Source organism: Ruditapes philippinarum, unplaced genomic scaffold (genome assembly GCF_026571515.1).
Source record: "Ruditapes philippinarum isolate M1 unplaced genomic scaffold, ASM2657151v2 ctg127_1_1_1_1, whole genome shotgun sequence".
Lineage (NCBI taxonomy): Eukaryota > Metazoa > Mollusca > Bivalvia > Venerida > Veneridae > Ruditapes > Ruditapes philippinarum.
The window spans coordinates 181,749-199,826 of record NW_026863855.1 but is presented as its reverse complement, the minus strand read 5'-3'; the positions used below and the strand labels follow the sequence as shown (position 1 = coordinate 199,826).

The window sequence follows — 18,078 nt, the reverse complement described above, 5'->3', positions numbered from 1 at the left end:
TATTGAATAATAGTATTAATGCAGATTTCATTTAATACGACAAGCTTACTTGCCAGATTCACAAGCAATTGGAATACAAGCGGATTGACCCAAGTAATATCATACGCATACAACTACAATGTTTTCAAGGAAAATCACTCCTGTATTTTACTGGTGAGACTGACATTCATTCATCAGTTTTTGCCTGCTCTATTAGATTTATATCAAATAACATAGTTTTCAATTGTAAACATGTGAATTGTTAGATCATATCTAAATATCAAAGCGCATGTTTTCCGTCGTAAATAAATAATGTTTGAAAAGTTATTATTTTTGAATAATTGTATTAAGTGCAGATTTCATTTTATACGGCAAGCTTACTTGCCGGATTACAAGCAATTATAATACATGCAGATTTAGTAACCATACCTATTTAGATCTGCTTCAATGTCTATTTTCTCTTATGAATAACATTTACGTAGCCTTTGAGAATCAAATCTATTTACATTTCAGACAAATAGTATTTCCATTAAAAGTGTTTTGTTTTGGTAAACTGACATAAAATAAATGAAATTCAAACATCTGAGCCCAATAAATAGTATTTACACAAAACATTCTAAACGTGAACATCGACCCGTTAACAACAATTGTACTAAGTAATGTCACGCGAAAGGATGAAAAATGATATATAAAATACAAAAAAAATACTAATACTAACGCCTACATTGAGGCCAAATTTAGCTGGGTTAACTAATGTCATATCTAGCAAACGTGTCTGTCAATAATATTTGAAACGATACAACCAAGAAAAACAACTGCATCATGATAAAGTCTAACTAGAGGCCTAATTTAGCTAGGTTAAAGTATAACATTTCACAAAATAAACAAGCTATCATTAACCAGGAATTCCTCGGGGTCAAATTTTTACAATACAACATAAATTGTAAGGTCATTGTTTTCGCAATAATGATGGTATTTCTAGCGAACATGTTTTGGTTTTTATAACCTGAATTTATTTTGTACACGGTAAAGAAAAACCTTTATTGACAGTTTAGTAATTTTCGACCTATCCAAATCATTATATCATGAAAATATATCAGAAACTGTAATAGAAATTAACAGGTTACCGTGACCTATTATTTTGCTCTGAAATTGTTTAACATATAAGGCATTTATATTTATTTTGAAAAGTCACCTTCATTCTTAATGAAAAAATTAAGTTTAGCACAGCGGTTTCATTGGTTGGAATAGTTCAGAGTATTTCAACTGAAACACGTGCTTTTCAATTATAAAGTTATTTTAAACATGACAGTTCAATATAAATGACCCAATCATCTAGCCTTCTTAAATAAAAAAAGTTTCTTTTAATAACTAAAGCTAGTATATAATTCGTTTCCTAAACAGAAGTTTATCATAAAGTTCCTGTGCTTTTCAATTCTAAAGTTATTTTAATCATAAGGGTTAAATATAAATGCACCAATTCTCTCGGCTTCTTACATAAAAAAAAACGTTTCTTTTAACAATTTAAGCTAGTATATAATTATTTTCCTAAAAAAAAGAAGGAAGGGAAAATGCAATATTTGTTACACATTAAACAGGCAACAATATTTTGATTAGGAAGTGGTAGCTGGAGATGGTTGTCACGACAGACATTTTCCATGTTGATCATTTCAAAACTTTATTTATAGAAGTTACGGAAAGATCATTCACAGGGTAAATCCGAACGTGCACGTGAATGTTAACCTTATTTCTTTACAAAAAAACCAACATCACAGCTTGCGTTTGTTTCCGATAAATTGATAAATATTAGCATGTGCATACTTTTGCTGCACTTCACTCGCCGGTGCAAATTAAAAACAATTTATCAATTTTAAGTTTGCCAATAATACGAGCACTTTATCAAGATAATTTACCTCTTCAGAATGATATCGTATCGTCAACATGTTCATAATAATACGTTCAGTTAAAAATATTTTGAACAGCGCATGTAAAAAGTTTGTAATGTTTTGTAAATAGTTACATCGCAAAAAAAAAGTATTTTAGTATTCATCTTCATTGTTACCCAATGGCTACTGCTTAATGATATTATAGCCTTTTTTTAAGGGATACAAACGTAATTCTACAGCAAATTGTGTTAAAAAAATCTGGAAAAAAGTGTGATATCTCGCAAGCATTAAAACAAATTACGTGAAAATCGAAGACGTGGTTTGATTGAGTTCTGTACATGGCTGATATTGAAAAGTGCAACATTTCTTATCCCCCCATCCCTAGCAGCGGCTTCAGCGGTATTTTATTTTCAACACTTAATGTGCTGCAATCAATGATCCCGAAAGACCAGAAAAATATGACAACACTTAAGTGAAACACTTTTTACAGCTGTCTCACGGCACTTAACACGTATAAAAATCATGACAAAAAGAGTGTAAATCCAAAATGTTTCGTAAGGTTTTACTATTTGGAAGCACTTTATCTTTTTCTGAGATCTTGTAGTGATAATTCAGTTTTAGTGACCTGGATACAAGAAAATACTTACATAATCAAAACGAAAGTTTTACAAGTTGTATTCCCTTTTGTCTACATAATTATGTTAAATACAACATTTTCCATTTTATAAAGATTGTCTGTCATTGTCATTCCATGCTCGTGACTGAACGTAATATATCGATACCTTAGTGCAATGACTGATTTACTACTATTAAGAACTTATTCCTTTATAATTATACTAAAGTGAAGATATGTTAAAAACCGCAAGATTATTATTTACACTATTCTCATCAACAAATTACCTGAAAAGATAGACAATGTTTTAAAAACTTATCAATTATTAATATATATTGTTATCTTATTATGCTGATTACTTCGTGGCTTTTGACAATAAACTACTATAAATAAACGTTTTGTTGCAATGATAAGTTATCATCAGCAAATATCATATCGGCAAACATGAAAACACCTTTCTTCAGTCAAATAAATTTTAAAAGTTTTACATTTGTATGTATACATTTATAAGAATAAACCATTTTATTATTATTATTAAACTATAGCAGGACCTTCGAAAATACCACTTACGTATTCATTATAAACATTTTGTCTTTTAATTAACCGTTTCGAATAACAGGAGTAATACAACAACAAATACCATTCTAACAGTTATAAATTATCTTATCCAGTAAATTACATGTGAAAACATAATAGCAAGCAACCAATGTCATGCATGTTTCATATAAATTTGTCTTAAACACTTGACAAAACAAATGGATTTGAATTTAAAACGAGCATGTTCATTATCAATCAGCCGGCAAAAAAGTTTTGCATTATATCAAATATTATGTTCTTCTTCATTGGAAACAATTACTGAAAGTGTGCATTACAATTATTTATGAGAATAGTTCAAGTGCAAATAGCGTGCAGCAATACAAAAACATTTACGTTACTTGGCGTACGTTTTGGAAATGCTGAATTATATTTCCAATTGTATGGGACAATACAATTTCACTAAAGCTTTCCTTGGATAAGGGGCGTCTGTGACCATTTTTCTCTCAACTCTGCAGGTTTGAGTCCCTCCAAGGACGTTTGATTCTTTCATATCCTACTAACAAACGGACTGTCTGTAGTTCTAATCAGATGCAAGCTCGTTCTCGAAATAATGCACGGAGGGGCACTTGCGATCCTTGGCCACAAGTCGCAATGTTTAAAACTCAACACAAAATTAAGAAATGAAATGATTTACCTTTTCTCGCATCTATCATAAGATCAAAGTGTGGTTATTTTTGCAATAGCTTTTTACTACTTTTTTCAAAACTTATTATCTTAAAATTCGAAACTTTCAAAATAATAAGTTAATTAAAACTTTAATTGGGTACTTTAAATTACAGTTTAGGCATCATGAAACTTACATTTTCATTGAAAAACAGTATTCTTAAACAAATTGACATAACTATAAATAAAAAATATGAAAATGTCATATCATGTAATCACGCTTTAGTTAATGGACGATGCATCAAAGTATTAAGTTTAAATCAATTACTATTATTTCATACTTGTCGAAACTATTGTTTCTTTCAATTATTATCATTGTTTCGTACTGCCCAATGTCAAAGTGTTGTCTATTTATTCTCTGAATATGTAAAGTCTGTTTGAAGTAGTACACTTGATGCAGGGAGCAGGAAATTGGACTATAAATTGCATTTGTTTCTTTCAATATAAGATAAAATTCAAAATGTTCAACAATAATAATTCATGTTAAGACAGAAACATTTTTACTTTTTAGTTTAGTTTAAAAATTATTAGTGTTCGTGTTAAATCGTTCAGTTCTTAAATATCAATCTAATACAAAACTTGAATTTATCCTTCAACTGTTGAAACCTTGGTTTTTTAATTGTAAATGTTCACACCCTTACAAAATGAAGTATTTAATAACAATTATTTCCTCCAAATAATTATTGGAAAGTTCATATACGATCCAATTTTGATGTAATAAATTTATCCTAATTTTAAAGAATTAACCATTGTACACATTCTACTAGATTTAGATCATGTTCTGTACTGTTCGGCATTTTCAAAATTTCCCAAACAGCAACCTAAGATATTAAGCGAGGAAAAGGCCAGACTTAATTTTGTAAAATGATAAGTACGCTTCTATATACTTTGTAACTGCTTTAACCTTTAAGAAAATCATAATTTCAAAAACCTAGAGCTTCTGTACCGAAGTAATAAATCTCTTTTTAGATTATCACTGGAACAATACTTGCTTTGAAATAAGCAGTGACAAAATGTGAAAATGCATTTTTGAACTAGCCATTAATTATACGATAAAGTCTCATTTTTTCGACAACAATGATATGTTTCCTCCTTTCGGCATTAAATTGTTCACTAACAAAAGAGAAAAAAATGCCTTATTTGCCAGATATAAAATGTAAAATGTATTGATGTGCATCATAATTGAGCTAATGTAGGTTTATATACTACTAAAAGCCAAGAAGTCCATACAAATAGGGCAATTGTTATTGTTACTGTTCTGTTTTATGTAGTATTATCGGGAAAGAAAATAAAATGTTACTTATGCTCACGACATGAGTTCCTTAGAACTTATTTTTACTCTTAATTACGTTATATTATGAATATATAAACCGCAATGTTTCACCATTTTAAAGTTTATTCTATTCTATTTCACAGTATTCTGTAGTGAAAATTTGTTATACAAGGTCAATGTGACCTTTATTTATGCCCTTGATCCAATAATCAAAAAGGGTCATCTACTGCCAAAGAACACTACTCTTGTGAATGATGAACTGGTTGTCGAATTATTGGTAAGTAAAAAGAATTGACAGCCCGGGTCAACGTGGCCTTGACATCTACAACATCAAAAATAATAGGGGTTACCTACTTACAAACCAATACACCATTCAAGATGCAGTCAAGTGCTCAAGATGTGTTGAATTGGTGGACCATGGATTGTCCAATTGGTTGGGTACCGTTTTGACAAACAAGATCAATGTGACTTTGACATTTCATGCTTCCTACTTAATTATATTTAGACGCATCAAGTGTATAATAATTTTAAAATGTTTTACATGAAGGAAGTTTAGTATTATTCATTATTAGGATACATCTGTTCAGCTCTGTGTTTCTAAAATACAAAATTTCCAAATCTGTTTACGTTTCTATAAATGGAACGTTCTAAAGAAATACTTAATAAATATATCATGACGGTTCCATCCCAAATTAAATGCAACTAATAACAATCAATACGAGTACGTCATGATTTGCTGACTTCATTAAAAAAGAAAATCAGATAGTTCAGTTCGTCCGAGAACATAGCCATGTAGTGCTGTGTAAACATTGTTCCTTTTATAACAAAAACATCAGGAAGATTAAAACAGAAAAAACTAACAAAAATATCACTGCAGAAATGCTTTGCAAACAAATTAGGTAATTATGCATTGTTATTCCTTCTGTTTAACAAACAATTGCAGATTTCCTAGATTGATGGTTAAATAGTTTGAACCATGCGATGTAATAAAAGATGGAAAGAGAACACCTGAAAAAAAATACGAAAAAAAATGACAACAGAGCATATTGGTATCATATAAAAGTATTTAAAATAGATGTAAAACCTTAATTGATATATTTCAATCAAAATTTTCTAAGGATCTTAATATTTTATTAAAGATAAAGGGCATAAATAGAAATAAATGATAGATAATGTTTTAACTTGTTTTGCTCTGTCGTCCGTTTTTGTTGTCTATCTTCAAGTTTATTCAGTCAGATTTTACTCAGTTGTTCATTCATAACTTAACTCGTTCACTAATTTATCACCTTCAATCTTACTCATTCAGTTATAAATTTTCTCTCTGCAGCCATTTACACATCTTTATGTGTTATTCATGCATCTACATTATTACATTCTTTCGTTCAGTAATTCAATTTCATCAAGTAATCATATAAGAATCAAAATCTGGAGACCATCACTGGCAACTATGGAAACATCCCTAGGAAACTTTCTAATTTTTTTTGGAATTTACCGAATTTAGAAAAAGAAATATCCATAATCGACTATTTATAATCAAAACAATTTACTTCGTTTATCTTTACCGGACTTAAGATTTACAGAGTTTAGAAAAACAAAGTTGTTTTCCTAAAAATATTGTTTGATATCTTCAATTTTTTCTATCTTCGCGTATATTTTTATCAGTTAAACAGTCACCTTGATGCAAACCATAAGTAAATATAAAAAATCTCACTATGCTTCAAAAGGTGAACTTTTAGTTTTACAGTTAATCTTTATACATACAATTCACTCGAAGATAATACTTTTTATGTTAAGAAATGCTATTTTAGTATTTCAAATATTATACAGTAACCGTACATTAACCCATATTGTAAATAGAATATCAATTAATCAACTGAAATTCATCGAAGACATAGAATAACTCTATATAACTATACATAACTAACTGTATTTTGAGATATTTCTGTATTTATATGTAATCACATTTTTAATGTAGTCGCATTTTACTTAATATTTCTTTATTTCTATCGTTAAAAGGTAAATTAAAGATAAAAATGCCTGATGAAATATAATGTCAAATATTTAACTTATTCTCCGTCAATTGACATATCGATATAAAATTATAATGATTTACATGTACTAGGATACAATGTCTTGTAAATGCTACCTGACTTGTCGGAATATGCAACGTAACTTGGACATGGTATATATGTTCTGGAACCGGGAACAGTATCTTTAAAACATCCATATCCATCCCATGTACGAGGACAATATAGTCCGTCTGCAGCATTTACTGTAGGCGTACTCAGCTGCTCACTACAGCAATCGATGGCAGCGTAACAACAATCTGTCCATCTTTTACAGTCATCTCTGGTAAGAGAATAACATATCTGATCTCTTAACGTCACGTTGTGTACATCAGCTAGCACTGAGAAATTCTGCTGATAATGGTCACTTTCTACTGAAGGTACAAGTATCCACGGTTGCTGAGAATGCGGTTGTAAATCACTTCCGGAATGGAACAAATATTTATAGCACATTGAACACGTAAACAATCGAAAAAGCGTGACTGGAAGTTTCAAATACCTATCCCGACATATACCCTCCATAATTATTATTATACATGACAGAATATATTTCCTTTAATAGTTACATCATTAACATGATACATTCAATGTAAATCAACGAACGTTTGCTCACCATCTTTCCCATTTAATATCTGACTATTCAAACAAATCGTTTATCTCTAAATTATGTAAATATTTGCAAAACTAAAACATTGCAATCTATAACACTATCAATTATCAAGCACAATATAAATAGCATTGCATACACACACTTTAATCTTAAGGTCAATTAATACACCCCTGGTGTACAGGTCATAAGCGGATGAGGTATTCCATTATTTATGCAGAATCACGGTTTTTAAGACACACTTTTATCTTGACCCAGACAAAAAACAGATATGTTAAATTCCTTCAATCGCCATGGACAACAGTAATATTGCAATGCATTATATTGAAGCCTTTGAAAAAACAATTATTTTGCAACAAGATTAAATTTTAAAAGTAAAATAAAATTGTTTTTTGCTTGCAATTGTTATTGCAACATAATTTAAAGCACTGATCATATGTAGGTAGATGTTTACAATTATTATATCTGGCCTTAAAATGCCCATCTCCCGATGTTACTTCCGAACTAATTCATAAGAGCGTATTATAAAACTACTACCTTTTTCAGTTACCCAAGTTACTGACTCATTTAAGAGTGTATAAGAAGCGTTAGATTTTGTTTATTTTTGTTTTTTCTTTGTAAGACTGCAATATTCAACTGCATCCTATTATGCTAAATCTCAATTGGTGGAAAATGTCGCTCTAGAAAATAAATAATTATTAAGTGGTATAATTTCTCGTGCAGTTCTTATAATTCAACAGAAATTTGAGTACAAAGGACAAACCAAAACATTATATATGAGTTTGATGTCTTTACGATGATAATTGTTTCCTATTCCTATGGATTATAAACATGCATTGACGCATTTAAATCAAGAATATAACCATCATTTTAAGTACATGTAAATTTTTCTGTTAATGGTATGTTAGACTAACGGTGTGAACATGATACAGTATCGTAATAGATGAGTTTCTTTACTCCTAATATTTGACATTTAGGCTACGAAGGAATCGAAAACAAATCGAAATTATGTCGAAATGTAATAAAGAATACGCACAGAGACACACTGACTAGATAATATCCGACGACACATTGAAATGGTAGTATCTCGAGACGCACAGCCTGCGACAATGAATCGTCATGCAACAAGCATTGTTCCACAATCAAATGTCTAAGACCATAAAGAAATTATTTTCAAAGAAGTATATTAAACAATACCGAGATACGTAAATTTGTCTATCAAATTATGACCATTTTATCTAAGAAGGCATTTTACAGTTTTTAAACATTAATTGTCTCAGTGCGTTTCATTATCTGAAGTGTTTTTATACTCATAGCATCCATTTTGGGTGATTAAGTATGATATGAATGATTTATCTTGCGTCTCAAAACAGATATGTAAGAATTGTGTAATCTAATTTATGCACACTAATAATTTTAAATGCGAATGAAATCAACTATTTAAAATCAAGTGAAAGATTTATAGGGAAATGAATGTTAAACTTAATGTTTGGACTTAAGAAATTTTCAATCAATAAAAGATGGTATGTGATGAATTTCGGATTATTGCATTATTTCTGGAAATTGAACCATCATTCTAATGAAAATATAATTTAACGAGTCAAGAAATCACATACAAACATTGAATTTCATACAATATATTTGTTTTTGTTAATAACCAATTGATATCACACAAAAAAAAATCATTTTTCCACTTGCTTTGTAACACATATTCCGCCGCCATATGGACATATTTGCAGGTGTTTTGAAATTCAAAAACTTACTAGTTCATGTTGAATGTTGAACTCTGCTTAACCCGGTGATAGAGGTCCGGGATAGTAGGTATCTTGCATTTTCCAGTTACGTAAATGATCAGATTCAAACGCATCAAGCTTGCCGCATTTCTGATTTTGCCATTTTTGGCATTCTTCAGGGATTTGCTTCTATATATTGGTATTTTAGATCATAAATACAAACCATATTAGAATTAAACCAACATGTTATTTTATGCATTTGTGTTTTTGTAGTGTTCCAACTATAAACTTAGTTTTCAACACAATATAGGAAACACTTGAAATGCCCTCTTTCCAAGACATGTCATAATAAATTGTTACATTTTTCTTGATTAACAGGCCTAAACGCCACATGCTATCTAAATAATCATAAGATTAATTTTAACGGGTTTGCATGAGACAAATAATAAGCAAATAAATCTTTTAAATGTTGTACTTCATCATTTTCTAAATATCACATCGGGTGTGAAATTATTTTCAAACATAAATAACAAGTTTTTAAGCAGACGCATATGCCTCAGATTGTTCGACACGTTATCAAATAAAGTTTAAATCACTTAAATGGTATTTGATGCATGTTTGTCAGACATGACGACCCTAACTTGACTTCCTTAAATCTCTTAAAAGATAATATCTCTTATGATGTGATGTTGCAGTTTGAGATTTGATTAAAATAAAACAGGACCCTTGACATAACAAACACTATAAAGAAACCACTCAAATACCAGTTTCCATACAACAATATCATCTATTATGTTTCTGGATATTGTGAACGCGAAGCTGTATCTTTAACACCTTCTGTGTTGAAGCGACTTAAACCAAACCAAAGACAATAATATTATTATTATATCTTTTATTATAAAAATAATAACCTTTACTTGTCCCCATAATTAAAGCCAACTGACGTAAACGAAACGCAATTGTTATTTCTGGAGTGTAATGTTGTTAAAAAAGTATAAAATGGCTAGAATACGATTGTATTCCTGTTAAAAAATAATTTGTACGGTTATAAATATTATAACGGAATTTGAATCAATAATGCATAGATTTACTATCTAAATAATGATGCATAAATTTAACTTCCTGCATAGAATATAAGGACATTATTGTTAAATTACTTATCAAAATAACTTTTTCATCATTTTGGGTTTATTATGTATATGTCAGCATACAAACAAACAAAAAATCGTTATACTGAAAAAGGTTTTACAGTACGACTCTTATGTCCTTAATTGTTTTTTGTGTTCATCAAATTACATTCTGTTTATATAAGTTTACATCATAATAACCTATTGCGAACTTGCGAACAACTTCATATAGAATTTTTGTATTTTAATTTACAACATTTTAATAGATGAACGATTTCCCTGTTCCCTATTTTTATCTTTCTGTTAGTATTACGAACTCATCTTTTATAAAGTTTATTAATAGATCTAACATCATTATCGCATTGTTTGTGTCCAAACTAACGTGCACTTTGTGCAAAGATAAACTATTTTGCGCAGTCATATTTCAAACATACTTATCTATCCAGTTCAATCAATGGTATCATACTGTGCATTGCATTTGTCATATCTTTAAGGTATTTTCCTATCTATTTAATAAAAAATCAAGAATCTCTTTTTGTACATTGTATTCAAGTGCTTATATGCCTCATTATCATAATTATCAATTACAGGGGCGTGTTTTCGGAATGTAAAGCAAACATATCGCCATATTCTCCGTCATTAGAATTGAAAGTTTCTTCTATCTCACACTTGTGTGCAATACTACTGTTCATTATCTTGTTTTACAATCAAAATTATTACAACATTTAGTTATTAAATAGTAAGAAACATTGTGTTTTTGACAGGAGCCATGTGATATTTTAAGGGAATTCATCAAATACTTTTAGATGTCAAATTGCTGTTACAGTAATATATAAATCAAGGGCCGCAAACTTTCTACACTAATTCCAAAATGATTCAATTCCCTTTTAAAAAACGGACATATCATAATATCGTCTAACACTTGGTTCATGTTCAAAAACAATTGGAATGCATTTAAAATGAATCTGCTATCTTGTTTTAATCCTGCATTTGAGATACTACATTTGAGATACACTTTATACATGTATATAGGTAACCGACGGCTGCTCTTTAAAAGGAATACGTTAAAATATAATTATGCATACATGTATTCGCCCGAAATTATCACAAAATGCGTTTTACAAATGTCATAATATGAATGTTTCAAAAAGGCCAACATTGCAATCATAAAAAGTTGATCTACTTTCTTTTGTCCCTGAAGAATATCATGTGTTCTCTAAAGAATACTAATCTTTGATCAGACTTTAAACAATTTATCCAGATACACTAAGTTTAGTTATTAAATAGTAAGAAACATTGTGTTTTTGACAGGAGCCATGTGATATTTTAAGGGAATTCATCAAATATTTTCAGATGTCAAATTGCTGTTACAGTGATATATAAATCAAGGGCCGCAAACTTTCTACACTAATTCCAAAATGATTCAATGCCCTTTTAAAAAAAACGGACATATCATAATATCGTCTAACACTTGGTTCAGGTTTAAAAACAATTGAAAATGCCTTAAAAATGAATCTGCTTTCTTGTTTTAATCCTGCATTTGAGATACTACAATGGAGATGTACTTTATATATAGGTAACCGCCGGCTGCTTGATAAAAGCAATACATTATAAAATATATTGTGCATACAAACCGTGTATTGTATGTACATACATGTATATGATATGTCTAAACTTTACAATCACGCTTAGATATATCTTCAAAATGTTTTGCATCAATCACATCTGCCTAATTAATTAATACGCAAATGTATCATTCCTTCTATCACGTGATCACCACATTACATCATACGCCGATTTAAAATGGTAATAATCTAATCCACCTATAGGTTTACAATTCGACATAATCTACATTATTTATATTTAGACACAATTATATAGAACACATGCTATGATAGATTTCTTTTTTATATGCTTAGCCAACAGGAATAAATTGTATTATCAAAATTTTTAAATTAAATATTGCAATGACAAATTCAACAATTCTGTTCTGTAAAATATACCACAAACGACCTTTCATTTGTGTCAAGGTATTTGACTAGACTTTCATTTGTTTCCTGCTCTTTTTTTGTTTTGTCTACATCAATTTACATTCATATAATAGAAGTCTGGCAAATATAATTTATTATTCCTGTGAAAGTAAATTTATTAAAAAAAAACAAACAAACATTTATAAAAGGAAGATGTTTTCTGTAGGCGATTTGCATAATATGATAAATTCTTAATATCACACAGCTGAGAAAAGGAGGACAAATCTGCAAAACTGAGTCAATATTAAGCCAATTTTCAAATTTACTTGCAAAAATAAATGTGTTCGGCAGACAGATATATTTTTATTTGTATTTGTCTCCCCTACTTGATTCCTATATAACAGCATAATCATATTACATTTTAAAATGCGTGCAATAAATAAATAGATAAGAAATTAAGTTAACACTCAAGTGGTACTTTCCTGTAGTTTTAAAAGCTATCATTATTAAGTGTGACTATGCACATGTTTTATTTGCTAGTGACAAGTATACGTGAATTATTTTTAGCAAGCAATCTAAATTAAGCATTTCGATTTCGCGGAACGTTAAGATCCTGTTTCTCTTATAATAAAAAGTTAAATTTATCCTTCCATCCAAGAAGCAAATGTCTTTAAAATAAGGACACATTTCTAAACAAATTCTAGTATTTTCCTTACGCGTTGACTTATAACGAATGACATGCAAACAATACATGCATTTACATCTGACTTGCCAGACACTTTCCTGCAGTATACATTAACCCAATAACTAAACTTTAAATAATTAATATCACGTTACAAGATGAAGAACGTTATACGCAGATCAAAAGTTAATATCATTAAGCAAATGTTTTGTCATTAAAGGCTGTCAAGATAAAACAACAGAAGACAAATCGTAATAAGATCTGAACTACCTGGAGACCACATTTGTCTGGGTTAACCTATGTCACTTAACAAAAGTAACAAGATATCATTAACCCCGCGGAGAGTTCCACGGAGACGATAACAAATTGTTTCTATAGATAATTGAAAAGTCATTGTTTTCGCGGCAATGACTGTATTCCAATAGATAAATATGTTGTTTTTGATTCAACAACCTTAAAAAAGTAAATTGACAGGGCAGATTTTTTGTACACTGTCTTTAAGACTAAATATAAATGCTAAGTTGAGGAAAAATAATTTTGGAAATAGATATGACAAACATATATTGACCGGTAATTGGGCTTTGAAATTATTGTTTGACTTATTTTTTTTACTTAATGTGACTGCAAAGAGATCTACATTCTTTACGATATAACGAAGATCAGAACGAACATATAGTTGTTGTTTTTGGTTTGTTAGTATGTTTTTCCCATTGGCATGGAAATAAAAATGTATTAAGGCTTAACAAAAAAACGTTAATGCCCTTTTTCAATCATATTGTTATTTTGAGGAACATCTTTTTTTATTAATATTTATACAATATACTAGAAGATTTGTAAACAGGATCTGACTTTGTGCAAAATTTCAGATCATCACACACTTCGTTTTTCGAGAATTATTATTCAAGTTATAAAAATATGACCTAAAATGAATAACGTTTAAACACTTTCACTCAAATCGGGCTAAGAAAAGCATAAAAATACGATCTTTAATGTATTTCAAAGTATATTTCTTAACTATCTTTGCATATATTTATGTTTAAAGTGCCCCAGCTCATTTATGTAAGAAATTCAAATGTTATGTTTTAGGCTTTTAAATCTCAGTGGAGTCCCTTTCAAATATATCATTATTTAAGTACTTTTCTTTACGTTCTACAATGAACATATTTACAATATATATTTCAAATATTGATACAAGAACGATACAAATGTATGATTTGCATGTTCATTGAAATAAAATTTGTACAAAAGTGATTTAGTATAGTATGCAACATAATTTAATGAATAATAATATTTTGTTCTAGACCATTTTTATTATCTCCTATGTAAAGATAATTATGTTTCATCGGATCATGAATCTCACACTTACACGTATCTGGCCAACAATATTTATATAATAATTATACATGTTTTGTTGTTATGTTTGATTCTAAATATAAACAACGTGATCATAAATTGTATAACAGACCTTCCCTTGCATACTAGTTCACTTGAATTCCCATTTACTACAACGCATCAACATACCAGAATGCATTATGATTTAATATTTTTATACTGAATATAATCAAGCAATATAGAAAACACCGTCTGTAAGACAATTAATGTTTGTGATCAAAGGTTTTGATATAATTGTACTTGGTTGCAATTTTACCTGATGTATCTGCATGCTGCACGTAACTAGGGCATGAAATATGTGCTCTGGTTCCAACTTCCGTATCTCCAAAACATGAATAGCCGTCCCATGTCCTTGGGCAAAAGCTTAATTCTGACCGATTATTTTTTGGTGTGCGAAGCTGCATATCGCAGCATGAAATAGCTGCCTGACAACAATCTGTCCATCTAGAACAATCTTCATTTGTCAATGAATCACATACAAGCCCTTTGGATATCGCATCGTTGATGTCAGCAAGCACAGAGAAGTTCTTTGAATAAACGTTACTGGTATTTGTAGGCACTAACGTCCATGGTTGCTGTGAATGCGGTTGCAATTCGTTGCCAGAATAGAAAAGGTATTTGTAGCACATTGAACATGAGAGTAGGTTGAAGTAAGTTACTGGTAGTTGTAGATAGCGCCCACGACAAACATCTTCCATGTTCGACGTTAGATATACTACAATGCGGAACTGTAGCAATAGTTATCCACAAAGAAAATTCGAAAACCCATATATGAACGTTGATTGACTTTTAAATTAAATGTCCACTTATCGTTCGCATGTGTTTTCAATTAATTCAAAAGAGAGAAAAAACTCGTCAGTATTTGTGTTATCATCTATATTCGTTTGTTGAAAATTATAAATGGTTTATCTTTTTTTAAATATGACAAACTTTAAATATCTTTCCAATAATATCTTAACCGTCAAGATCATCTATTGAATTCATATTCCGATGTATTAAAAAGGGAATGTTTAAACAATTTACTTTACTAGTTTTTACACCAAAGAATTGTATTTCAATAATTTTTCTTCAAAATAACGATTGTCATAAATGTTTTAATATATCCCCAATTCGTGACGTTTTTAATTCGAAGAAAGATTTTTCTATTTTGTGATATCCAATTGTTTTTCTCTTTATTCCTAATAACAGAAAACTTTCTAATGGAGCATTTTTTTAATTTTGTATTATATCATGTAACATCATACAAATTATTACCAAACTATCCTAAACTTTTTAAAAAGTTTATGGTTATTTTCTATCTCTTTTTTAATATAAAACAGTGTTTTTATTTTTTACGATTTTGAAGCACTTTATTCCTTTCTTAACGCGGGTGTACTAATGGCAATATGGTTTGAATTACCTGAACAGTAAGGGAATAAATCTCCAATAAGACCAATGCAATAAAACTTGTAGTACTGCCTTGTCGAGAGATGTTGTATCCGATATTTCCCTTTCATACAATCAATGTCAATTCATACTGTATTTGATTGAACATAAGGTCTGATATAATGATCTCTTCTATCAGTTTCAGTTCAGGAACAGTTTTAGAATACACTAGAAATTCATCAAGCTCACAATGTTCATTTTTCCCTACACAAAGTAAATTAACAAATTCCCAAATGTTCAAACTAAACTTATTCGAAATTAAAACAATTTCATTTTCTTTCAAAATTGATGAATACAAGTCTGATGAAAATTACATTTGTTTTTATTTTTTTCAACGATCAATACCAATTCTTAAAATTATAATCTGGTGTCATACAATCTTTAAGTACATTTTTGTTGTTTTGCCATAACTGTCACAACTTCCTCTGATACTTTGTACTTAATAACTGCGATTTATAAGTTTTTTTTGTTGATAACCATACCCTCATTGGCCACAAGTATTGACCATTCAGAGTATATCTTACAAATTTAAAGCGCTTATAGACTAATATAATAAGCCGTTACTTTCTTTAAAAACAATACACCCACGGACTAATTACTAGGCTTATTTATCAGAAAGAACATCACATCGAACTTAAGCTGCTTATTATTATACATTATTTTTATAGTAACCTTACGAGTAGGTATATGTTCTCCATGATGAACGCAACAAATTAAGAAAATTTGTATACGATGAGATTGTTACCTGATAAAAAGCAGACATGTTTTCTTAGATAATACAAATAGGTGGTCCGTGGTGATATATACTAAAATAATTATAGCAATTATCACTGCGGTAATTATGACAATTTTTACAGTGGTAAAATGACAGTTTATTTGATATCTAATCAAAAATGCTATTACAGTCTTACGTTACGGTAATAAAATAGCTATAAGTCACCTAACAATAGTTCAACTTCATTAATAAAAAGTCATGAACAATTACGTGAATTGAATATATATTGAGGCCAAAAATGTCTCGATTGAACTGCTTAAATATTAATATTATATAATGTATTCCCTTATACCTTAGAAACATAAGTTTAAAACACTAGTGTATTGTATGGTGGCTGATTTGTGCCATTCGTGTTTTCGTCCCGCGACCCCGCCAAGCGAAAAGTCGAGAATTAACTTGTTAAAATGGCGGGGTCGCGGAACGAAAACACGCTAATTAGCGGGGGCGCGCGGCGAAGTTTAACAAATAAAATTTAGCCCCGCGAGGGCGCGGAACGACAATTAAGAAATAAAACGACGGGGCGCGGGGCGAAGTTTAATAAAATAAAACTTCGCCCCGCGCCTCCGCTAATTAGCGTGTTTTCGTCCCGCGACCACGCCAAGCGAAAGTCGAGAATTAACAAGTTAAAATGGCGGTGGCGCGGGGCGAAAACACAAATGGCACAAATCAGCCACCATAGTATTGAGTTAAGAACAAGATAACATATTTGAATATGAGCAGACAAATTAATTTTAATGATAAATGTAATACTCATATTTCTATAAACAAAAACGAAATATAAGGATATCTGTATTTAGTGAGAAAATAAGGGTACTGATTTCATCAAAAATATATATTGTATTGAAATTAAAGTATAATATTACGTTATATTAAATTTTTGGAATAACTTTTTGCTATGATACTCGTACACCTTCAATATATGTATATCAGAATATATCGTAACACTTCCTTATTGGTTTCACTTTGTGTTCATGAATACGAAATTCGGACACCTTTTCTATATCATTATTATGGTAAACTTTGAATAAACTAAAACATTGACATATTCTAATGGGTCGAAGCAACAAATACGATCTCCGGTTAACTTGACTTGTTTGACAAATTAAAGTCAGTTTCGATAAATGAATCGTTTCCCATCCACACACTTTTCCATTTATCGTAAATGTTTTACATTGTTTATATAGAATATACGTGATTTAGCCTGTACGAACACAAAACGAATAGTTTGATATGTCTACAGTCAAACAGAATTCATGAATATATTACCCAATTCCAAGACAGTTGATATGG

General features: G+C 30.0%; 1 protein-coding gene across 7 annotated transcripts in view; it reads right to left on the bottom strand.

The window, feature by feature from the left end:
- Positions 1 to 18,078, bottom strand: part of LOC132723536 (calcitonin gene-related peptide type 1 receptor-like) — a 131,845-nt gene that overhangs the window by 65,269 nt on the left and 48,498 nt on the right. The window contains exon 1 of one of the 7 annotated variants that reach the window (XM_060708273.1): positions 14,845 to 15,400. The exons of 5 other annotated variants lie outside the window; for them this stretch is intronic. In XM_060708273.1, coding sequence (XP_060564256.1) covers positions 14,845 to 15,286 — 442 coding nt within the window. In that variant the 5' untranslated portion in view covers positions 15,287 to 15,400. Of the gene's footprint in view, positions 1 to 7,157; positions 7,677 to 14,844; positions 15,401 to 18,078 lie in introns of those variants that run through there. One more of the 7 variants, XM_060708270.1, reaches the window with a different exon arrangement.